General features: G+C 45.4%; 1 protein-coding gene across 2 annotated transcripts; it reads left to right on the plus strand.

The window, feature by feature from the left end:
* The first annotated feature begins 14161 nt into the window (after positions 1 to 14161).
* Positions 14162 to 25405, plus strand: rtbdn (retbindin). 2 transcript variants are annotated; one of them, XM_041957590.1, is made up of 6 exons: positions 14162 to 14412; positions 15350 to 15584; positions 15709 to 15808; positions 16908 to 17036; positions 18064 to 18160; positions 23963 to 25405. In XM_041957590.1, the coding sequence occupies exons 2-6, from the start codon at positions 15425 to 15427 to the stop codon at positions 24317 to 24319; spliced, it is 843 nt and encodes a 280-aa protein (XP_041813524.1). In that variant the 5' UTR covers positions 14162 to 14412; positions 15350 to 15424; the 3' UTR covers positions 24320 to 25405. The 2 variants fall into 2 exon arrangements, with proteins under 2 accessions (XP_041813524.1, XP_041813525.1); XM_041957591.1 differs by having other exon boundaries at positions 15407 to 15584.
* The last annotated feature ends 256 nt before the right edge of the window (positions 25406 to 25661 follow it).

Genomic DNA, 25661 nt, shown 5'->3' on the forward strand with positions numbered 1-25661 from the left:
TGATCACAGGAGGATGATGTCCATCCTGCTGTGCGGCCGAACCAGCTCACCTGCAGCCTCCGGCGCCGTATTATCCCCGAGTCATCCATGACGAGCGGCGGGCTCCTGGCGGGGACTTCCCTTCACTGAAACAATCTCTCGACCCCCGCACTGATCTGCGTTTCGACCCCGCGGGGCTGCAGCATCCGCCGGCGCTCCGGCTCACAACCGAACTGCAGAAGCAGCAGCGTCCGGGCGCACTCGGAGCCAAAGAGGCGCGCAAACACACACAAACACAGAGGGTGTCCGGTGTCACGTAGAAGAAGCCCAGGAAAACACAAAAATGTCAAGCAGTCCCATTCTGACTGGTTCAAAATGTGTGTTAAAGACCTGCGGGTCTCTCAGCCGCACTCTGACCTGTGCCCTGTGGTCTCAGTCATGCTCTCGGAGCATCCTTCACATTCCGCCAGAGGTTTGTGCGCTTTGATGCCGCTCAGGCCTGACCGATCCACCGCAAACACAACGTCCGAGCGGGATCAGCCAAGTTCCCCAAAACGACCTCCCGAAGAAACGTGAGCTTCGCCTCACATTCGCTCACAAAAGGACAGCTCGCCCGGAGCTCGGTGTTCGCGGGCGCAAGCGGCCAGGCGCTCCCCTCTTCCACACTACTGCACCGCAGCTGAGCAGCGCTGCTCTGAGGCGCGCTTCATCCTTGAGCTCCTCGGCCGGGCTGACACCGGCGCCGCTCCGCCGCGGAGGAGCCTGTCCGCTCCCGTAGACATCACCGTGAGGGGAGCGAGGGGAGCGCGTCCCTGCGTCTCGTCCCGCCGCGAACACAGCACAAAGTTCAAACTCTCCTCGGTTTCATTCATCCAGTCGTCGCTCCTCAGCCTTCACTTCCTATGTACGAAGCTGGTGAGTGGACGGGGCGACAGCAGCAACGCGATATTTGTAACCCCTTCGTGGGATTCCCTCTCGCCCCTCCTCCTGCGCGCACAGCAGAGTCCCCTCAGCAGCCAGCCCGGGTTCAGTGTGCTATGTTTCTGACACATCAGGGCCATCTGTGCAGGTTATTGCTGCTTTCAGTCATGGGCTGGATGGTGGAGGCCTGTTGGAGTCCCATTCAGCACCACAGACAGCGTCACAGGACCGTGGAGAAAGTTGGCATACAGCAGGAAAAGATGCAGTCACCTTTCAAATGGAGTTTATTGTAGTTTATTTCAAGCCTTAATTCAAGAAGCTTTCCCTCAGAGTGAATTCTACACATTAATTATAACTTCATCTGCTTCACATGGTGGAAAAAGTTAGATTTAAAATGTTACAGATTAACTTTGAATAATGAGTTGTGAGGAAGTGTGAGACAGTGAACCATACAGAGCACACTAGCTGCAGCCAGCGGGTGGTTAGCTTAGCTTAGCATGAAGACTGGAAACAAGCTGGAACAGCCAAAGGTAACGAAATCCACCTGCCAGCACCTCTAAAGCTCACTAATACACACGCGTGCATATGTTTTGGTTTAATATGTAAAAAAATCAAAGCAGAAAACTGGCCTGGTTCAGCTACCTCCTGGTGTTAATCAGCGAGCTTTACAGGTGCTGGTAGGTGGATTCTGTCACTTTTGGACTGAGCCAGGCTGATTGTTTACCCCTTTATGTTAAGATAAGACTGGGCTTTACTTACTTATTTAACATACAAGAGTGGAATCACTCTTCTCATCTAACTCTCAGCAAGCATAAGTGTTCACATGCTTCATATTCCCAATACTATGTTGCTAAATTAAATAAACAAACCGCCAAATGTTTCCAGGGAAACCCTTTGACAGATCAATCCAGCCACAGTTAGCCTTCATGTGTGCTAAAACTATGTTGTATTCTTTCTTTCTACTGTTCACTATATTTTGACTCAGCTCAGGTGATAAAAGCAGATACCCATCAAGTTAATCTCTCAGCCACATGATTGAACATGGGATTATTGTGTGTGGCAGTTCATAGATAGATAGATAGATAGATAGATACAAACAAACACAAACAACAAAAAGCAAACAGAAAAAGCACTCAGCTTGTGCCTCTGCTGGGGCTCACTGGGCAGCACGATGTTTCCACCCATGACATTACTTCCCTGGCTGACAAGCGGGTGGCCCTTTGGCAAAGTCATTGCATAATGCCTTGCCGGGGATTAGGGCTTTCACACAGTTTTTATGCAACATATGGTCCGAGCTGCCCACACAGCCACGACCTCATCAGTGCCAGACGCAGCGAGAGATCTGCAACGGCGCGTCCAAACTCGGCCCACGCTGACCCATCCGAAAGGAAGTGGGCACGCGGCAAGTCTGCAGGGACGCTGCTGGTCTGCGCTCAAATGACTGACAAACATGTTTTTGTTTTTGAAAAGAAGAGGCTGCCTGCAAGTAATTTATGACTGACAGGCGAAGTGGCCTTTTGACTTCAATTTCATCTAACCTTCACCTCAGAATGTGAGGTCTAAAATGTCTTGCCATGCTAGCAGCATGACTCCCTGTATGTCTATCAGTCCATCACTTTGGTCCAGACATAAATATCTCAACAACAGCTACTGAATGGATTGCCATGAAATGTGGTAGAGACGTTCATGGACGGCAGAGGATGAAGCTTTTTCTCTAGTGCCTGCAACAGGTCAAATGTTGCACTTGTCCTGCATATGAGCACAAATATGTTTGAATCCCTTCACTTTTCCTTCTAATGCTATCGTCAGGTCAGACCTTAATTAGTCCAATACTCAGCTTTGTGATGAAATACCTGCAAAACTAATCACATTTCATCCTCAGCTGTCCTATCAGCTTAGAGCTATTTATCAAATATTAGGACGCTAACATGCGAGACTAAGATGGTGAACATTATACCTGCTAAAAAAAATGAGCATGTTAGCGTTGTCACTGTGAGCATTTCAGCAGGCTGACATTAAAATAAAATAAAAGCTCAAAGCGCCGCCGTGCCTAAGTGCAGCCTCACAGAGCTCCCGGCATGGCTGTAGAGATACAAAGCCAAGAAACAAGCAAAGATAAACACGAGGGTTGCAGACAAACCTCAAACAGTTACTAGCAGACATAAAATCACAGGAAAACAAACATGAATGGAGAATGGAAACTGCAGCAGAATCAAAGGACAAACAAGGGACACAGATTTTTTATCCTTTATGGATAAATGCCTCGAAATGAAATGCATGACTATGCCTAGATCTGTTTGAATAGATAGATAGAGAGATAGATAGATTCAATATTTCAGGCTAACAGAACAAACAAGATGAGCTATCACAAATGTATAAAGCAGGAACTCAGAAAACCTTTCCCCTGCTGTGGCAGAATGTGCTCAGAGACGCACGAATCTGGTCAGAAAAAAGCCTCAGTAAGCAGGCTGTTGTTTGTTAGATTAAATGGGGCTGTCAGGGCCGTCTGGCTGGCAGTCAGAGAGCCAGATCGTCTAAGTGCAGATGGATTTGCTTTGTGCTGTGGTCTGTACGCTGTTTAAACCCTGACAAACAGACAGAACTCTTGCAGCACTGTCATCTCCCTTTCATGCACACAAACAGACCCTTGTTGCCTTTCTTGCTCCTCTCAGCGCCGTGGAAGTCACGAGCATTGCCTGTGCCGCAGAGCACATAGCAGGCAGGAGAGGCTATTGATTTCCGCTCAGGCACCGGCTCAACTGAGCTTCCTGTAAAGAGCCGAGTGCAGGTGGAAGTCTGGCCGGGGAGACTCACTTTGCAGAGTTTCACAGCGTCGTCATTACGGCCGCCGTGGCGTGAACTGCTGGGGCTCAGCAGCTGCTGAACACTAGACGTGATGCTGCTTTCATATCCTCTTACGTAATGATTTTGTAATCCCTTTGAGTTTGGAGACTAACAGCTGCTCAGTTTTGTTTGGAGCAAGAATTGATGTTCGTCTGTTCATTGCTGCAAATCTCAAGGCGAACCCACCCTAATTACCTCAGTAGTTGTATTAAAAAGAAATGCTAGCATCTATCTGTAAAGCGGCTTTAACCAATATTTCCGTATCGACAGAGGATCAGATGACTACTTGTGTGTGGAAGGGTTCTCATGTGACCAACCCACAGAGACTCATCAGATCCTCTGAGCTCTACAGGCCATTACAGCATCTTTTAGCTCATTGTTTTGATTTTGCGGCCTCCAGCTTTACTGTTTGGTCCTGTGTCACCGCTCTCATCAGCACTCACACTGTGCACTACCTGCTCAGCAGCATGGAGCAGGCAGACACAGCTGGAGGCTGGTCGTTGCCAGTTCAAAGCCTTTACACATTATGAAGCTATCGTTCTTCTAAAACATCACACTTTCTCCTGCTCACTCTCAAAAGCGACATGCCCTCTAAATGTAAGGACTAGTGCTCAGACACTCACTGACATCCAAGTGTCCTTGAATCTGGTGAAGTTGACACAGTGGAGGTATGAGGTTTTCACTCAGAAACAATTACAGTTTCGACTTTTGGATTTTATTTTGTGGGTTGTGGTCATTTTTACCATCCCATGACCCCTGAATAGCACACATGGCGTTGGTATGTGCTCCGTCACACTCACAGAATGTGAGCAGATGGGAGCAGAGATGCTTTCCGGGTCACAGCCTCCTCTTACATCAAGCATCAACCTTCGCTACACAACTGTACAGCTGCTAATCCTCGGTGTGTCGAGTATCAGCACAAAACAGGAAAATAGAGACAAGATTTAGAACGTGTTACAAATACATGCTGTATAATTATGGAAAAGAAACTTCAGACTTCACATTCATGACAGAAAGCCTGTGTTGCAAACTCTAGTTTGAAAGATGTTTTGGTTAATCATTGACCCAGCATTTGGAAAATTTGCATTTGAATGAAACTCAAGATATCTGATCCTCTGCAGCTTTAATTTTGACTATTTGTTTTTGAAATCTGTCTAACACTAGCAGGGGTACGTCCAGGGGTGGCCTGAGGTGGCACTGGCCACCTGGGAAATCTGATCGGCCACGACAAGCCCATTACGCTAAAGCATGATTGGCTATCTGCACAGTGAGAGGTGGTCCTTAGTTAGAAACAAATGACCTGCATTTTTGATTGGCTGTGATTGGTAGGACTATTGATCTTGAACACAGGACTGTAAGAAACTTTAAGATACTGTAATGTTAGCAATAAAAGTATATATGAAATGTAATAATAATAATAATAATAATAATAATAATAATAATAATAATGATGTTATTATTATTATTATTATTATTAGTAGTAGTAGTAGTAGTACTATCATTATTATTATTAAAATAAATAATAATGATAATAATAATAATACATAGACAATAACCTTTATTTATATAGCACCTTTTATACAAAAAATGCATCTCAAAGTGCTTTACAACTAAGAAATCACATGCACCAAGTGCTTCACATAAAAAAGACATAAAATATAAGGATAGAAAATGTATGTAATAATGAATAATAATAAATATAATGGAGAATAAAACAATGGATTTTTTTGTGTTAAAACACATCAGGCACAATACATTTTTCAAAGCAGAATATTTGTATGAATCTTAAAACATGTCAGGAGGGGATCTTAAAACTTTTTTTTTGCCTTCCCGAAACATGATCTTATCTCCAAGACCAGTGCCACTGACATAGCAATGAAAAGCACCATTAACTACCATGTGCCGTAACAAAACTAGCTATGATCCTCAAACACTGTGAGCCATGAAGCAAGTTGAACAGCAGTTGGTTTGCCTTGTCGAGCCTCTGTCAGTTCCTCCAGGCTCTGTGGGCACAGACAGTCTGTAAAGGGGAGCGTGAAAGAGAAAATATCCAAACGCTCATTAAAGCTGCTGTTTCTATTATTTTACAGTGTCAACAACAACAACTGAGTCATCGGGTCCAAACCAAACACACAGCACAAACAAATGCACATGCATGTGTAGACTGGGTGCACATGTAAACATGCACGCACACACGCACACACACACACGCACACACACACACATACACACTCCAGATGATCAGCATTAACAGGAAAACACAGTGGGAGCAAACAGGGGGCCTAATGTCTTGCAAGGAATTAGGAGTGTTATCACTTCAAATCTGTGTGTGTGTGTGTGTGTGTGTGTGTGTGTGTCACCATTATGGCTATTATGGTGCATTAGGTCACATTATTATAGGCTTCTTTGGCTTTTCATGTCACTTGCATAGTCTGTATTTGGCTGCCGTTGCTTGGCTTCCTGTTGTCTTACAACATTAATCCACATTAATGTGAAGCTCTGTGATTTCCTGAAGGTAACGTCTCCTTTCACCTCCAATAAATCACCACTATGACTCCTTGTGGTGGGAGATGGCAGTGCAACAGAGACACTGAACTGAACACTGCACAGTATTGTACTCTGCTTTGTGTCCCTGCAAAGGACAGATGAACTGAAAATATGTCGTATTGGTAATAATGATTTATTTTACCCTCAGATATGACTCATCGACCACCAAAGTCAGTGTCTTGTCTTTTCTGTTGAATTGCACAAGGCATTAATGTTGAGTTACACAACATATTTCAGGGTATTTTTCCTCCTGGTTGATTTAATTTCTCCTTGATTGACTAGTTGGGAAAATATCGTCGTCTAAGCTGTGATGCTAAGAGGATGTTGGAGCTTTGTTTTGGTCTATTTTCACACTCATTCAAAAGTACGTGTCACTCCCTGCATCAGACAAATTAGAGTGATCACTGGAAGCACCACTTAGACGATCACAGGATCACGATAAGGCCAAATTAAACACACACGCACACACATACACACACACCTAATTAAAGTCAAGGTGTCAGACGTGGCCAATAGTCTTAAGTCAGAGAAGCTTAGTGTTTGTCTTGTTATTCCTGTCTGGACAACAGAGGAGAAAAAGCTTTTCATTCTTGTCTATTGTTTTGTATTTTCTTTCTTTGTTTCTCTGATACACTTTATAGGTAGAACAGATGTGGATCAAAATGATCCTGTCTCATTTTTTATTCCCTCTGAATCACTCTTTCCATCCCTTGTCTCTATGTTTGAGCCCCAATCTTTAATTACACACCTCCACGGACTGACGTCACCAATTAGAAGACTAGACAGCGACAGCGGGCATTGTGGGTAATCTTGATGGCCGGCGTGTCGCATTCTGAATCAGGAGGGGCCTCTCCCGCTGGCAGCCCCGAAGGCCTGGCCCAGCAGGACGCCCCTAAACCCTCCTGAGCAGTGCATCACACACTGCTGCTCCTGACGAGTGGACGGCGTAAGAGGATTGCTTCATTCACTCCGGCCAAAACGCACGAATGATTTAATGCAGCTCAGCGGGCAGACGCACACATGCCACAGTCACAAACCAGTGCACACGAGGTCAGCGCATCCAGACATCACGCAATGAGCAAATCATGTTAGAGAAAGTGCACAAAAGCAAAAAGCAATAACACAAAGTAGCGGTAAAGTGAAATATTTTGGGGTAAAGCCAGTTAGTGGTTTGTATACATGCAATTAAATCTTGAATTCTGCTAAGATGTGCTCTACTGTCTTTGTCTCTGCCAGGTTCCTGGTGGATGTTTATGGGGGTAAACCAGGAAACATCACATTACAGTAACTGAACCTTCTGGTGATGAATGAGGGCATGTCTCCAGGTCAGCTGTGGACACAAGGTCTCTTGTTATAATCCTAAAATGATGAAAGTGTTAACAGCATTAATGTGGTTGATAAAGCTCAAGTCAGAGTTTATCACTCTGCCAAGATTCCTGATTTAAGCTTTAAATTGACAGTGTACACACTAATTGTTAACCTAAGCAGTTAAACATCCATTCAATAATCTTCTTAACTGAAGAACTGAACCCTGTGGAACTCCATATAAAGTCTTGGATCATATTTAAACCTCTGATGGAAACAAAAAAAAGTTCCTCCTCTTATTAGTCCCACTCGATTATAGTCAATCCAACAATATCTGATCTTTCATCATCCACTGCCACACTGTCCAGACAAACAAGGACAGACATGCTGTCTCTAGCTTAGCTTATGCAAAGACCATTTAAACATTTAAAAGGAGCTGTCTCAGTACTGTGACTACAACAGACTCCAGACAGCCATAAAGGCCATTGGTAACTAGATAATTTTTCAAGGATCTTACAGCTGAGAGGCTTCATTTCATGTGGGTCTCATGAGTCTCAGTCTCATTTTTCACTGTTTTTAAAGCAGGACTGGTTCGTGGCAGCGTAAACAACGCTGCCGCTGAGAGAGCCTGAGCTCTTTCCTTTGTGCGGGATCAGTTGATCTGGAGAGGAGCAGAGAGATAAACTGGGGAGAGAAGAAAGGAGGCTAGAAATGACAGGAACTTTGTTGTATTATTCATTATTACTTAGCTAAAGCAACAGGGAGACTAAACCGTAAACAAAGAGACAGAGAGAAGAACAAAGCCACATGTTATCAGAGCAAAGTGCTTTTGGACACTGAGTTGATGAACTGATTAAAGTCAAGAAATGTTTTTATGTGTGTGTGTGTGTGTGTGTGTGTGTGTGTGTGTGTGTGTGTGTGTGTGTGTGTGTGTGTGTGTGTGTGTGTGTGTGTGTGTGTTTTAGTGCTGAATGAATGGTAATTGGCTGCAGCTTCAAAGGAGCATTGGCAAACACCCAGCCAGTGTTTTTAGTCCCTTAGACAGTTGATGCAACGACCTACCTACACACACACACACACACACACGCACACACAGCTAAGCCTATTACAATGACGCAAAGAGTCCTGCAAGAGTACACAGCATCCAAAAAGTAGCACACAGCTGTGGCTTAGTGCTCAGACTGATGCAGCCTTCACTGACCTCTCACATGGGGCCAAAAATGCACACATGGTTCCTCAGATTTGTGTCTTTGAAAACAACCAACCAACCCAAGCGGCCGATTATTATTTGATCTGAGTGAGCAGTGTGTGGCGGCCCGGTTGGTTGTTTTTTAAAGGTTAAAATTTGAAATATTAATAACTAACTGAGAGCAGGAGCGCCGTAGAGAAAGTAAGGTTCGTGTATCGATCTGCTCCCGCCGAGGTGTCGCCTCAGAGGGAGTTATGGGACGAACGCAGATGTTTGTCAGGACGTTTTTCTGCCATCCATCTGCCGGCGCAGAGCTTGTGCTTGTAATACAAACATGAATCTGTCTGGGTGTCTGTCATATGATTTATCGTCCCAAAGGTGCGCCCACACAGCTCAAGCATCAAGTCTCTTGTGTGTGTGTGTGTGTGTGTGTGTCTTTATCCCCTCCTTAAGGACAAGCTTCAGTCTGATCATGACTCAGAGATTCTTCCACTACAGGTAGTGTTTCATTTTTCTAGCCAGTGATTTCCTCCTTATGTGAGCAGAGGAAATGAGATACGATGAACAACAGGCCCCGTCCCAGAAAGCAATAATCTGGATGTGAGAGAGAGGAGGACGTAGAGCGGCCGCTGTGAAGTCAGTGAAGCTGATTTTCACCCACATATTTTTCACATACATAGTTGTGAAGTAATTGTCTCATACGCTAAAAAGCAATGGAAAAGGTGTCTGTTTTTATTTGCTTTTCTTTCATCTTTTTCTCCTTTCCTTTGGGCACTAACAGCAGCTCGTCTTCTGGCCTCATGGTTTGTAAAGTGTGAGCCTCAAACAAATTGATATGCAACAGTCGAGATGTCCAGTCACAGCAAAAGCACACTTTTGACAATGGGCGTAATTTTACCTCCGTTAAAATGAACAAAAGGCTCATCTCTTTTAATGGACAAGAGCAATGTCTAAAACCCAAATAAATAAAACATGTCACTTTCACAAAACATCTTTAATATAACAAGAAATTAAAAGTGAGTAATGATCCTCCTCTGTGGTAGCCTGGAGGCCATTGCTGGCTTCTACTCAAACACAAGAAATATGAATATCATTCAGTATGGACACACACACACCGCTCTCACACCAACTAATACTGTGCTTAAATTTCATCCAGTGTTGCTGCTATCAGCAGGGTCTTTTGGGGGGTCCTAGCACACTTCAACAGAGTTCTAGAGTTGGCTCATTCAGGTTCAGTTTAGTGCAACAGAGTTTTCAATATATAATGCTCTGTAAGGCCACAATGGGGTATATTTTGCAACTTTAACGATTGGCAGAAAGCAGCAGGATTAGCTGTTTCTTAATGACAGTCTGGATTCAGGATTTGATTCTGGGCTTGGTGCTGACCTTGGTCCTGAAATACAAGGCCTGATTAACTTCTGTTCATTCTATTATTGAGTACCATCTGTACAGTTTGTACCGCAGGCAGGAGACCTCGCTCATTCCGTCCCAACAGGCTGTTGACGTACTCTGGCACCCAGCTGAGTCTGGGGATTTGACGTGTGCAAGCAAGGCCGAGTAGATAAAGAAGCATGCGTGGAGAAGGTAGCCAGGTGTCCTGGGCTTCAGAGAGACAGACGCCTTCCATCCTCAGCGCTGACATTTGAATTCATCAACACCTCCAGGAGCTAAAGGAGCTGTCGGTCCTAGCAGCGGGTATGGAGACCATCACTCAGACGGTGGAGGCAGCGGATGCTCACTTACAGAGGCGAGGCTGGAGGTTTGTGGCGAAGCGGGGAGCCTCGTCGCAGTTTGTGGGGAGCACCATCATGGTCTTGTCCACTTACGCCGTCGCCACCCTGACTATGAACTTCGGGAAAAACATCCAGGAGCGAAGATTAAGACCAAACGGCAACTAGTCACAATGGCCTCACCAAGAGCTCTGGACCCTCTAACGATGGCAGGAACAGCTGAAATGAACAGTTCAAATGGATCACTTCAACTCATGTCAACTCTACGGTGCAAGGATGTGAAAAACAAATCCGACATCAGCTACTTTCAGTCACAACTCCTGTAGAGAATGCATCTTTTCCAAGAAAACAATATCATCTGGTTTCAGAGTACGGTTTTTATATGTGATGGGTCTTAGCCATAGATAACGACAATGAATGGGCATAAATCCTCTGAATGCAGTGCTGCCATGTGACCACAGGGTGGAGAACTGGGACTTTTTCACCACTATTTGAGTTCCAACAACAAGAGACCACAGGACCACTGGAGAACTGACAGCAAGAGAGCACAGTGACATTATTGAACACAACCCCATCAGCGCAGTACACAGAATGGAAATCAAAAGTATTCAGATGCTCTTTGAGTAAGAAGTAGAATTTTGAGTATTTGTCTGTGTATTTGAATGTTTTTTTTAAAGCCTTTGTCATAAAAACTGATAAAATGGAATATTCTTCTTTTTTTAAATGCCTGTGTGATTGTGTGACAGCGGATTGTCTATACATTAAATATTATGTTGTAATGTTCAGTGTCTGTCGGCTGATGCAGAAAATTCCTTCCAAAAAATCCATGTTGGATGAAATTGTCTTTGAATAAATGGTGAAATATATCCAAGTGTGCAGATCCCTCCTCTGATTTGCAGTGACTTGCCGTCATCTCACATGCGTGTGCTGGATGTGCACGGTGGTGTGATTTAGAAGATGCAAAGAAAATATTTAATACAAAACCGAATGAAGTGGTCCAGGTCGGCGTACTGTGCTGTACATGCTTTAACTGGAGATTGAAGATCTTCGAAGAGAAACACATAACTCTGAGTCATTGCTCCTATTTATCCGTCTGCAAACCTCGGACTCCTGGTGACATTTCAAACATTTCTTCTTAGCAAAAACCTTAATTAGCAACACCAACAATTTGGTATTTGACCAGTGACATTTGTGTCAGCTGAAAGGTCACTGACGTTGACCTTTCTTTGAGAGTAGCTTCTGCACTCACTGTAGTGGTTCCTTTCACCGTTAAATGTTACAAAGTCGTTTAAACTAGAGGCACTGAATGAGTTCAGGGGGGTTATCCCGTGTTTCTACATGTAGGATAATCTCAGATATCGACTGCATTTGCTTTCCTCATGATGGCAAAACAGAGGAAGATCCTGAAGCCTCTCTGACTTTCTTCATTACAGTACAATATGTTCAGCATGCACCACCACAGTGGCTCCCAACCTTTTTTCATTTGATGTACCCCAACAGCCGCCTCAGATGAACTCAAGTATCCCCATACCCACCATCTTCCCAATATGTTATCAATGGAATATAAACTAGATATTATTCAATGCTGTTAAATATTTTAAAGTGAATATTGTTACAGTTGCAGATATTTTGAAGTTTGCATTCATACTAGTCCAGTAGTCTACAGATGCTGCATGTTCCATACTTCAATTATTCCAGCAGTCTATCCATTATTGTTGCCTGCTAACTAACATTATAGGCTATCAACTGATCCTCCACTACTTTATTTCCATACCATTTATCCATTTCTTTTAGTTCCAACTTCTCTGCTCGCTTGCTAACTAGTGTTCATGCACTTTACAGCAGCTGCAACTTGCATAAAAGGATAGTTGATAAGTGGAGCTGTCCCTGTTCTGGACGCTGCAGAAGCACAGCCTGGGGTACAAATACTCTTGGTTGGGAATCAGTGTAGTGCACAACCCATTTTGTACTCCTGCTCTCATCTCATGAAGGGTTTTCAGACAGGTTCTCCAAGTCTTACCTCTTATTTCCAGACTTCACTCGGACGGCTAACGTGTCTGCCATCGTGGAGAAAGAGGTCAGTGGAACAACAAATCAAAGAAACACTAACTGGCGGAAATGAATGTTAGTGAGTCGTCAGGGATGGGTGAGCGTTTGCCAGCCGAGGGCCAGCCTGAGGCTCGAGCACAGGCAGTGACCCAACCCTGTTGAATGAAAGCGACAACAAGGGTGCACAGAGAGCAGCGATGGCCTGTTTTGTCCTCCCTCTCGCTCTGTTCCCTGAATAGCTCTCACACAAAGGATATCGTTATTCCTCCTCTAATTACCAGATGGAGAGCTGTTTGTCTGCCTCTCGCTCCTCTGCTCTCACCCCCAGAAATAAAGTGCTCTGTGGTGGCGACCCTCTGCAGTTACGAAACAGTCTGGTGGACAACAGGGCCCGAGCGAGCCCTCATTTCCTCCTACAGTAGGAATCTGAGTCGAGACTCCACAGGGACCATCTCATCTGCACTCAATCTGTGCGTTTAAGCGATGGCCGATCTGTCCGGTCCCTTCCCGTCCCTGCATGGTTTTGTTGCCAAAACCAATCATGTCGAAGGCATGTCACCAATTTCACAGTCTCGCTTTTGGGCGGTCGTATCTAGGCCACAAGACACTCTCCATCTGCTCCTCTGTGGCCAAAAGCCTTGGGAGGTCACTTAGGAAGGGGGAGAGAGAGAGAGAGAGAGAGAGAGAGAGAGAGAGAGAGAGAGAGAGAGAGAGAGAGATGCACCCAGCCAGGGATTAGGCTGGTACACCAGGTCCAAGGGGAGGTGAGATTAAAAGCCAGAGCGCTAATACACATGGTGGAAAAACACACCGGCTGCCCACACTCATGTGTTTGTATCACCCCATTCAGACCATGTGCTTTAAGGCTGTCATCGCACGAATGTGAATGTTTAAAATGCCACCAAATGGAGAGAATTAGCAGCATGCTTTGAGGGATTATACCTCTTGGTGCTGGCAAGGTCACCTAAGATCCTAGTGTGTACGCGGATGACCCACATCCATGCACCCATTGACAGAGGTGTTGTCACTGGGCTGAGGTGAACTCTGTCTTTATCACAACAGGACGGGTTTTGCAACACGCAGCAGCTTCCCTGTGGTGTTTTGTTCCGCAGAGATTTGTGTTCCCCGTCCTCAGCATATCATGCAGTATTAAATCTCAGCTACACCCTCCTCCAACCCTGTGATCTGGAAAAAGCCCTGACCTCTACAGAGAGAGAGAGAGTTAGGGGGGGGACAGGTGTGACTCAGCACCAACACCTGTGAATGATCCTCTCAAAATCAAGGGCAGCACATGCCTCTGGGGCCGGTTTCTGCCATCAATCAATCAATTTGAGGAATCTTTCTCTTTTTTTCTCCAGTGTTTCCATCTTCATCATTGCTTGGACAACGTCGGATGGAAGGCTGTCAACAAGGAGGATTTGGTAAACATCTCACCGGGAGATTAACAAGGAGGGAGTCTTTTCTATGTGTGTGTGTGCGTGCGAGAGAGAGGGAGGGAGAGAGAGGGAGGACTTCCCTGCATGGGGCAGAGGGAGGGGGTGAGCTGCCTGGTGGAAGGCACTGAAATGTCCTTCATATAAACCGGTGACAAAGTGGCGAGCAGCGGCCCCCGGGCAGCAGAGATCACAGGCAGCATAGAGAGAGACAGACGACAGAGAGAGGGAGACAACAGAGAGAGAGACAACAGAGAGAGGGAGACAGAGGAGGAGACCGGAGCACCGAGCACCGCGGACAGGCGCTGGATCCACAGCAATACATCGGGGAGACACGGAGGAAACACTCATCCACACAAAAACAGACAGGCAGAGGAAACTAATCCGGACGGAGCATCCTCCACCCCACCGACAGGTAAAAAAAAAAAAAAAAAAAAAAAAAAAAAACAGACGACGATCTTTAAACTGTTCCACCAAACAGACGAAGCAGCACCTGACTCGACAGGTCGTCGTGATCTCGGAGTAACATTTAGAGGATGTAGCATCATTATGAGGCAGCCGAACTCCCGGTTCGCGCGTGAGCCACAGCTGCCACAGCGCGTGAAGAAACACCACGAAGAGCCTCGAGGTCACTGCAAACTCACTAACGAGCACCAGCAGAGCCCATCGGAAATGAATGGACATTTTTAAAAATCTTTTCCCAAGGTTTATTAGACGTCTGCGTGAATTGTACGTGCGTAAGTTGCATCTTTTGTAATGATGTTCTTAATATGTTATGAATTAAACGTGGTGATAAAGATTTTTTCGCGACTAATTTAGGAAAATTGACTTTTTTTTAAGGTTTAACCAGCTGATTCACATTTATTTACAATTGTAAATTGTATAGCTTACCTATTCCTCATTGTTTACAAGTACTAATTGTAAATGTAAAAACTGGAAGTTAGGAAAGTAGCGTAGTGTGCCAAAGCTCCTAACAGGCTATTTCCTGTATATCTGTGCTGTTCTGGATCAGGACCACAGCGGACCTGTCCAGGGCCATGCGGCCACGGCCGACAGATTTGTTTAATTCGTGTTATGTAGGCTACACATCGGCCATCCGCTTGTCAGATTAAACAGCTACGCATGTCATCCAGCTCAGCGCGGTCCCACCTAATTAGGCTCACGCGCTCTGCGAGGTCACCCCCCGCAGAGCGCGCGCGGAGCTGAGCGGCGCGCGCCGGATGGCTCACTCACAGTAACTGACCGTGCGGTATGAAGGCTGGAAGCAGGAGGCGTGAGAACTACTCTGATGACAGAATTTCAGTAGATGGTGTGAATTGTGTGTCGGTGTGTGATTTCTGCTGGTCCTTCAGGTGAGAGTGCACTGCACCTCCGTCTGCCGCTGTCCGACGTGCTGAACTCTTTTCCAGACTTGTTTGGCTGTAGAGATGGGTGTCACCTCCCGCACTCTGCTATTGGTGTGGGCGTTTTTGGCGGCTGCGCTGATTGGTGGAGCTCGCTCGGAGGGGGTGTGTCTTCAGGATGGCAAGCACAAGGCCACGCCCGGCCCCGAGCCACACCTGAGGGAGTGCTCTCTGTATGCAGACAGTGAGTGGCTGTTCCTCTTGAAACGCTGTGTGTTTAATGGTGCAATGACAGCCTGTGATGAAAATATCAAAGTGAATCTCCTGACTGAAAGCTAAAATCTTCCTCCTGTCCTTGTTGCTGACAGATAGCTGCTGCACAGAGGAAGACATCCAGGATATCGCTCACGTTCCCTCTGCTATCAATAAGAATGATCCATGGGACAAGTGTGGGCCTCTGAGCTCTGAGTAAGTCTCATCCTGGTCCACTATGCAGGAATTATCACTTCATCCCCTCCCCCTCTCCTTTACTGCTGGGTGAAGGCAGACCCCAGACTCACCCTCATTTTAGAATGAGCTTTGTCCAAGTGGTGTTTCAACCTGCTACCTTTAAATTTCACCTTAAAGCAGCTCTACGGAGCATTATAGCGTCTTTCAATTCATTGTTTTCCTTTGATCACCAGCAGCTACACTGTTTTGTTTCACTCATACAGTCTCATCAAATTGCCAGCTGCAGCTGACTGCTTTATTTAGATCGATGTGTAAATAGGCAACTGTGTTTACAGCTGGTTCCATTGCCCCCAAGAGGCTGAAAAATCAGTTATTGCAGGTCTGAGTTAAGCTGACACACCGGAGAGTTTGTTACACAGAAACATCTGAGAAGTCTTCCATGGAAACTGTTTGGAAAAAGGCGGGAGCTTTCAAAAAATACGGTGATGGGATGAACCATCTGTCTGTCACCATGTATCACAGTCTAACCAATCAGATCAACAAACCATATGACGTAGCCGGAGCCAGTTGGGAGAAGAGTGAAAACATATTTTTGAAAGAAGAAATGCTCTCCAGGTCTGATTGGAGCCACCATTGTTGTTTTCTAACGAATGTTTTCTACTGTTTTTCTGCCGAACAGTCGCTGTGGACACCTCCATTGTTGTCACACTTAAACTAGCTGTCAGTAAGCCCTCATAGGATGCTGATTGAGCACCATGAGTCTGACATAAGTTAAATCCTGGCAAGATGGATTCTTCTAACTGATAATTTTACAAACGTCTGTGAAATGGACCATGCAACGTGTCAGTGGACCACTTGTTCCTGTATCACTCATGCAGGACAGTCTTGATTAGATGAATCCCTGTCAAACAGAAGAAGGCATCTTGGTGGAATGTGGGCAAAAAAGCACAGACAGGACAGGGAGACTTGTTACAGTGAAGGAGCAAAAAAAGCTATGGGTCATGTCATTTTTATGATCAGCTACGCTGAGTCAGCCCTGCCGGCGTCTATTCAGCTTCAAATACAGATGTCACCATTCATCACGTTAGTAACTGCCCCCCCCCCCCTCTCTCCTCAGGTGTGAAGGCTTCCTGAAGCGTGTGTCGTGTTTTTACCGCTGCTCCCCCGATGCTGCGCGCTGGCCTCATCCCCATCGCCGCTCATACATCCAGGCTGTGCCGCTCTGCCACAGCTTCTGCCGTGATTGGTGAGGCTGCCAAACACAGCGCCAACCACACCTAAATCAGAATCAGTATCTCTTTGTACGGCTGACAGAGAGAATAGCAGCCAGCGTAGCAACAACAAGCCGTGCTATTCATACGAGAGAGTCTAATAAACAGCATAAAACTGTGTGACGCAGGTAAGACCACAGTTACACATGTCAGGCTTGTCCTATAACGTAGGCCGCAAAAAATGCAACAATGGCTTCCGAGCTCGGGTTCATAGACACCCAGGAGACCGCCAGCAAAATGAAAAACAGCTTTGTGTCGGGGTTGCTTTGCTTCGACACACAAATAGAGATCTTCACATTACTGATGTACAAACAATGAAAAATCATGAAACTGGCCTTGTACCCTAGCAATTACAATTCAGCTGTGCATATTTATATTCACAACGTGCATATTTCAAAGGAATAGTTGGACATTTGGGAATGTGCTCATGCACTTTCTTGCCAAGTATTCGATGAGATGATTAAACCGCTCATGCCTGTACAGTAAATATAAAAAACTCATTAACATGTCATACCTCGCTGCTTTAACACGTAGACAAACTGAAGTGCAACAACAGCATGTTGTGTTCTTCTGGAGAGTTATGTTGATGATGAAACTCTGATAAGCTACTGTGCCCTGCTAAGAAATAGTCTTGTTGTTTTTCACACTGTTTTTTATAGTGATTAAAGGAACCAGATAAAACACGTAGATTATTGAGCTGCGTTGCTGGTTGATGGATTGTGTTAGTTTTGGACAGAGCCAGAGTCTAGTCTAGACAGGGTCGAGCTGTCTCCCCTGATTCTAGTCTTTATGCTAAGCTAAGCTAAATGGCCGCTGGCTTTAGCTTCATATTTAATGGATGTTCTCAGCTGCTGTAACTCTCAGCAAGAAAGCAAATGAAAACCCTCACTTCTCTGGTGTTCAACATGATTATTAGGATAATATATTCAAATGATCGAATTGCAGTTTGATGTTTTGCCATTTCAGATATTTTATTTGGAGAATTTACATACCTTTCTTCAGGTTTGATGCCTGCAGGATGGACATGACGTGTGCTCGTAACTGGGCCAGAGACCCCAGGGGACAGAACTGCACTGGAACCTGCGTTCAGTATCAGCAGGTAGGCTTTGATCTGCCACATCTGTGATCGAGGCTGTTGCTGTTGTTGTTGGCATCAGTGGAAATCTGACATTTTCAGGGTTTTTTAGCCACACTTGCAGCATTGGCCTCATCGATTGTAATTTGGTTCGTTCCACTGCTTTTGTCCAAGCTGAAATATTTCAACAAATTCCCGGATAGTTGCAGGAAACATTTTCACAAATGATCCCCAGAGGATGAATCTTACTGAATCTGGTGATCCCCTGACTTTTACTCTAGCTCCGCCACAAGGTTGAAATTTTAGTTTGGACATTTTGAGTGAAATGTCTCGACATCTTTTGGATGGATTGAAATTCCGTACACACATTCATGTTCCCCATTGGGTGAATTGTAATAACTCTGATGATCCCTTGAAGCTGCAGTAGGTAAAGTGTTCAAACGGCAGCAGAAGGAGTCGGCTCACGCCCCGTAGGGCCCGCTCTCCATGGCGTGAGCCTCGCCAACGCCCCGCTCCCTCTCTCTGTGACTCGTCTACTCAAAGACGCCCCTCCAGCGCTTCATGGCATCAGGGCAGAGCGCCCCCGCCTTCAGAAGCAGCTGCGACACCGTCTAACAGCGGCATGAGAGACTAGTGCACCACCCACACACACACACACACACACACACACACCACTGCCCCCCTTTGAATGTTATTCCCCACTGTTTGTCATCAGGCCTCTTGCCATTCGTCAATAGGAGTGCCATGGCATCAAACATAATGAGCTCTGCGTGGAGCCAGGACATGTTCACACACGTTTTGTACTGTACGCCATTGTGGGCAAGAGAGGCGTTCTAAATTTATCACAAGTTGCAGGATTTTCTGCAGGATTTTCCACTTTGGCTTCCTCCAGCACCGGCACAGTGCTAAAATGAACTGTGCAGATCGGACTGACTATGAAAGACTAGGCTTTCACCGCTTGTAGAAGAGCCAATGGGAACTCCTTCTATGTGAAATGATCTGGTCTGGTCTCCTGTCATGGTCGACATTTTCTAAAGCCTGAAAACAGAGCCAAGAGGAGGCGCAGGAGTCCAGTGCTCTCTCATACCACTTGAATTACAATATGCTGAAAGGTTTTCATGGATTTTTTTTGTCCAGTGACGCCTAAAATAAACCTGCCACATGCCACAGTCGCACCTGAGCTGGGATTTTCTGTCTGGCGCGGGAGGTGTCAGGGGTTTGAATCCCATTCACAGACCTCAAAGCTTGTCATTTGAGCAACGCGCTGCAGGTAGAAGGTCACATGCCCTGTCACAGTAGACTCAGCGGCCAAGAGAGTGTGTGGTGAGCGAAGGGTTAACAGCTCTGGGCAGCGCTGTGGGCTGAAGCATGAAAAGGTTTGGTCCTGCTTCAGTGGGCAGAGGCCAGCTGGGTGATTTAAGAAGAGGCAGAGCTACTGGTGGGCTGGTGTGGCTGACAGCGAGCTAACTGCCACACACCACATGCCACGACACTTTATCTATCTATCTATCTATCTATCTATCTATCTATCTATCTATCTATCTATCTATCTATCTATCTGTCTGTCTGTCTGTCTGTCTGTCTGTCTGTCTGTCTGTCTGTCTGTCTGTCAGCTTGTACCCGTGCCAGTCTCTCTCTCTCTACCTCTCTCTCTCTCTCTGTCACACACACACGCACACCAACAAATGAACACACACCCTTGACACCAGGCATATTAATGCCTTCTGGTGGATATTAGATGATTACTGGAAATTACACATTTCTAGTGACAGATAATATGCGAATAGAGAGCATGTGTGAGTGAATGTGTGTTTGTGTGTGTGTGTGTGTGTATGTGTGCCTCTGTGCCTTTTGTATTTTGTGTGCTTGGATTGGCCCGTTTTCATGTAGGGCACCACTAATGGCACAAAATAGGCTCCAATAAATTTAAGTAGCTCTCAAAACAGAGTGTTTTAAGCAGCTCCTGAATACAAAGAAATGAGTCACCTCATTCAGCGCATTCAACAAATCACCCCTCTTAGAAAGGCTGCAAACAAGTGGCTGCCTCTCGCAGTGTTTTTGGAGGTCAGCGCCGTAAAGCTTCATTTTGTTTTCCCTTCAGCCAGCAGAGATGGGAGATTTCACAGTGGGCCGCCTCGCGGTCTGAGCTCACGGCGCTTTAGTCCACCTCGGGGCTGAGACGTGCTGTGCAGGAGGGCAACAGCTACACTCGTGCACCGATGTCTAAGTCCCGAAAACCTCTGGCCACTCAGGGGACACTTCAGGGACTTCAAGCTTCAAACTCAAATGATACAATACACACATTCACAGTGGACGGAAAAAAATCCTCATGAAACCTTTTCAGTATCCTCAATGTTTCTCCCAGCTCCTGAAAAGTTCACCCAATATATAGAAATACATTGTAGGCGTGTGTGTGTGTGTATTGTGAGTGTGTGTGTGTGTGTGTATGTGTGTGTGATACAGATACAGATGGGATTTGTAAATACTTACTGCAGTAGATGTCAATTTGCATAGAAACAAGCTACTACATTTAAAGACACACACATCCACTGCATGCAAAAATCCCTCTGGCACTCTGTGTCTCACTCGCTCTTTGTTCTGATTGGTGACATTATTTGCCAGCCAAGGTCTGATTTATCTCAGCTTTAGATACTCTTCTGCTTTGGGTTTTGTGGGAATGAGGTTAAATCTGTCCGAGGTGTCCGTGTCTGTGCCGGATGCTGGCGCAAAACACATCCAGAGCAACGGCCTGAGGAGGGGAAAAATGATCACATGAGGTTACTGAGCCATGTGGTTTAACGGAACATCGTCTGGTTACGCTTCAGATTACAGCCTGCATATCACAGTGTGAATATTGTGTACATACAGAAGAAATACCTACAGGGTGCTTATCTGCAATTACGAGGGAAGAAGTACAGAGAATAAGAGAAACTCTGTTCAGGGGGAACTAGAAATAAAATACACTTTAACTTCTTTTTAAATCATCAGGTATATAATGAATACTTCCAGGGTATGTAAAAGGGACCAGCAGGCTTAGTCTATATGTCCTTTCACACTCGCTGTTTTCTTACTTTTCTATGTTTTTTATTGGTAATGCTGTAAATTACAACCAACATTCACAACACTTGCATTATAATTAAGAGAAGAAGAAGAGGTAAACAGGGCAAATCTAAAATTTACAGCTTGTACACCACAGACTTACACAGGAATAAGCAAGTTCCCTCACATATGTGCAAAGCTTCGTCCTGAATATTCTATCACTGAAAGTTAATTTCCCATGCATTAAAAAAAGAAAAGTAGTATTTTGTCATCATTTTAAACATTCATGCATATTTTCTATATGCATGAATGCATCTATATTTTATTTCTATAGCTGCAGCTATTTACTGCAGCTGCACCTTATATTTCATGTCTCAGCAACAATAGTCATATACACTGTATTCTTTATAATAATTTATTTCTAAGTCCCCCTTAAACAGCGTTGTAGCATCCATACTCTCTAACATCTTGTCCTCTCCTCCTGTGCTTACAGCACATATTTCTCCTGTCATGCACTGTATATGCTTTGTCATTTGCAAGTCGTTGTCTAAAGCGCTACCTTTGAAATAATCAGCTCTACCTGTTGCATTTTGTTTAGGGACATTATAAAAATCAGTTGAATACTGTCCTGACCTCCCCAGGTAAGAGTATTTGGACAGGATTTTGAATTTTGTAACTGTTCAGTACATGATCATAATAGTGATTTCTGTTCAATCGGAAATTAAATGCACCTCTTTCTAACTCCAACCTCGACCTCCGGCTCGGGGAACCATTGCAACAGACGACTGCTGTAAGAAAAAATGCATCTGTTGTTACCACCAACAAGGTCGAGGATTTATGTCCTTCCTTTTTTTCTCTGTGCTTTGCACACCAGGTGTAATGTCATGGGTTCTTAGACAGAGAAGGACAGAGCTGAATAAGAGGTGGATGAGAAGGACAGGACAGAGCCGGAGGAAATTTCAATATCTCACTTATTCAATCACATGCCGTCCAAAGACACTTGTGCTTGTACTGAAGTAGCTTTGGCAGCAGACCACGTCTGCCTGGGGAAGGACAGAAATGTGTGTGTGTGTGTGTGTGTGTGTGTGTGTGTGTGTGTGTGTGTGCGTGTGTGTGTGTGTGTGTGTCGCTGCATTAAGACCTGAGTGTCAGGCAAAGAGAGCGCATATTTGGTGAAAAGAAATAGCCGAACACTGTAAATATATTACAGCTTTTTCTTCTGCGAGCACCCTGTGTGACTCAGTGTTAATCCCCCAACAGACAGCAGGATGAAAGGCAGCAGATGCTGGGGTGGGGTGGGGGTGCGCTACGCAGAAACAGGAAGAATAAGAGAGATATACAAACAGAGAGTGCAGCAGGAAGCTAAAGAGGACACAAACGCAGTGGGGAGATATAGTGGAAGTTAGGTAGGGGACAAAATGAGCTATAGTAGGAGAGCGAGACGGTGACTTGGCAGCGCGTCTTGGCGGCTGGTTACGAGGCGTCGCTGCAGAGAGAATGGGAGCTGGAACACAGGAAAGCTCAGTGCGTGTCCCTGAAACTTCACTAATTAGCTTTCCCAACTATTTCTAAGCACACAGGCCTACGCTGTTTACAGATAAACAGCTTAAATGTCGGATTGCGGTTTGTTTTTTTGCAGCGTTGTGCAGTGTCTCCTTTAATCCGTCTACGTGTCTTATTAGAGAGGAGCGTGATTTTTCACGCTTGGGGAAACATAAAAGGTAACGTCAGCACTAATTGGAGTTTTTCTTCAAAGTATCACTTCGTAAAGGCTGAGCACTGTGATGAATTTCCTGTCACAAAAGGTGCTGGAAGTGACCTTTCCGATGCGTTTAGATCTGTCTGTCTCCTCTGTGAGGCTCGACAGAATCGCCATTCCACCGTGAGGAACGTGGCAGAGATGAAGTCTTTCAGATACCAGTGCGAGCTTTCCCAAGGACATCTCGTCTCATAATTTGCTCTCAAGGCTGGTGGAGACGAGGTGAGGCGAGCGAGAGAGGCAGACAAAAGCCGCCTGCGAGAGCAGCTGCCAGGTGCCTGCAGCCCCCACAAACACCTGGCGCAGGGCGCGCGTTTGTCAAGGCCGGCGCTGCCCCGAAAGGCCAAAATCAATTATTCCAATCGATGTGTGCAAGAAAAGAAAAGATATACTTGAAGCATGTTGCAAAAAAAGCCTTGCAAATAGTATGCATTTACTCTAAAATGCAAAGTGAAAGAGTGTACTTCACCAAATCTGACATTCATTAGCTGTGACTGAAGAGCTCTCCTAATCCTAATAGTTATCAGTGCTGGAAAGTGACGTAGTACATGTACTCAAAACCTGTACTGCAGCAGGTTAGAGAGAGTATTTCCAATTTGTGCTACTTTGTAGTTCGACTTCAGCAGGTGCTTTTTACTCCACGACATGTAACAGCTATAGCTCCCAGTAATCTACGATGCATTATTATAGGTGAAAGGCCTTGAGGGCCCACACAGGGGTTTTCAGCTGTCAGTGAACAGACCTCCTCGGGTTGGAGTTGTGCAAAGCTGTACTGGGATTAATCTTTTATTATCTGCTGCACAGAAGATGGAAAAGTATAGGATCTTTCAGGACCTTTGGGGCTTTATTAACACTCTGAAAGGAACCATTCTGGCTAATGAGTACTTTTATTTTTGATGCTTTAAGTTCATACTTGTACTTCCTTGTGTCCTTTGATTCAAGTAGAATTTGTGATTGCAGCACTTTTATGCACCCTTACTACATACTTAATATTGTGTGCGTGTGTGTGTGTGTGTGTGTGCACGTAGATGTACCAGCACGGCAGGGATCTGTGCGAGAGCCTGTGGGGGGACGCCTTCATGACGGTGGAGGATGAGCCGGAGGAGGTGGGAGAGGCGGGAGAGGTCGGGGCGGAGGGTGAAGGCGGTCGCCCCTGCGGCTGCCTGACCCTCAGTCCCTCGGACAAGGACGTGATCGCCGCCCTCAGGGCTCAGCAGGACGACCCGGAGGAGCTGGACACCACCAAGGCTGGCCTGCCCCAGTACCGAGCCCCTTGCCAGACCAAGCTGCCCCTGCAGGCCAGGAGCGGCAGGAAGGGCAACTCAGTGCTGCGTAAACGCTCCGTCATGGTGGACGACGTGGAGGGGAGCGGCAGCGGCTTGTAGAGAGGAGTGATAGACGGCGATGTGTTTAGAGATAATTGTCTAGATCCTAATATACAGAATCTCTTGAAATGGAGTTGTAACCTTGCTCCTGTAACTAACCTTACCACACAGCTCTCATTATCATTATCAACACGTTCTACATATAACCTCTATGGTTCTGAATAACACTGCTGGTATAAGATAGACTGACAAGCTTGTAACACGTCCAAACGCCTGGTCGGTTATTTGAACAACCTAAAACAGACAGAATTTTACAATATATGTATTATTAAAGATGCCACAACTGAATCGTACAATCAATCAAATTCTGCAAGGGCTCTGACTTCAACAATAAATATGCTGATGATATCCCATAATGCCAGATAACAAGGAGATTTATCAAAGTCAGGTATTTCATTTGCTCTGTATGGCTCAGTAAAACCAATCACTGACATTAAGAGTCTTGCACATGGGCAATGTGAAATCCTACAGTGTTAACACTTGTGCGTGAATCAGACATGCCACCATTAACCAGAGGACTTTTTCATGACGGTGTTGTAAACATGATGTACCAGCGCTACATTTCCCTGCTACTCTTTTCAATCATCTAGGTGACTTTAGCCTGTGCTTTAGTGAATTTGTAAACGCAGATCTTTCTGTTGTGATGCCGTGTTGTGCAGTCTACACATCATGATGTATGTGATAGTGGAGAGAGTCGGGTAGGCTGATGATGATGATGAATGTAACTTAGGCTTTCCTAACGGAGACTAGCCTACAGGCCTGAACGTGAGGGATCTGGAGAGGTATGCTTCATACCTGAGGGGAGGTTTAACATTCAGGAACAAAACCTGTCTGCCAGGGTGAATCCGCAGAAGCAGCAGTCGTATTGTCAGTGGTTGTTCTGGTAGTTCGATCACGTATATCATCAATGTACCGTGGGTGTTTCTTTTATAATGATGTCGTGCACTTCTAGTGAAGCACCTTTAGATGTGAATGTTTTGTAAAAAAATAAGAAAAAAAGACGGGGAAACTGATTGGAGGTTGATGGTGAGCTTGTTGAAATGGGTGTTTCTGTGCTTTACGTTCTCAATAAAGACAACATTTGTAAATGCCACCCTTAGCCTGCTGTAGTTCCTCTGGCTGCACTCTGCACACAAGCCCTTTTTCATCCTAAAGTCCCCAACACAACGACATGTTCCAGGAGATGTATCCTGAAGTTCATATTTGCTTATTGGAGTCAGGAAGAGAACATGGTAGAATGAGTGTTTTCCAAACTTTTACATCTAACATGCCCTAACCGCCCTGTGAGCCCTGGATTCGACAGCAAGCGTTCATTCAAATAGAAGGAATGAACGCTTGCAGA

This window comes from Chelmon rostratus, chromosome 17 (genome assembly GCF_017976325.1).
Source record: "Chelmon rostratus isolate fCheRos1 chromosome 17, fCheRos1.pri, whole genome shotgun sequence".
NCBI classification, from domain to species: Eukaryota; Metazoa; Chordata; class Actinopteri; order Chaetodontiformes; family Chaetodontidae; genus Chelmon; species Chelmon rostratus.

What these genes read in the sequence shown, in the direction of transcription:
- rtbdn (XM_041957590.1), top strand. Translation starts at nt 15,425, where the DNA reads ATGGGTGTCACCTCCCGCACTCTGCTATTGGTGTGGGCGTTTTTGGCG. An exon ending in CACAGCTTCTGCCGTGATTG is followed by an intron (nt 17,037 to 18,063) that starts GTGAGGCTGCCA and finishes ACCTTTCTTCAG; the next exon opens with GTTTGATGCCTGCAGGATGG. An exon ending in CCTGCGTTCAGTATCAGCAG is followed by an intron (nt 18,161 to 23,962) that starts GTAGGCTTTGAT and finishes GTGTGCACGTAG; the next exon opens with ATGTACCAGCACGGCAGGGA.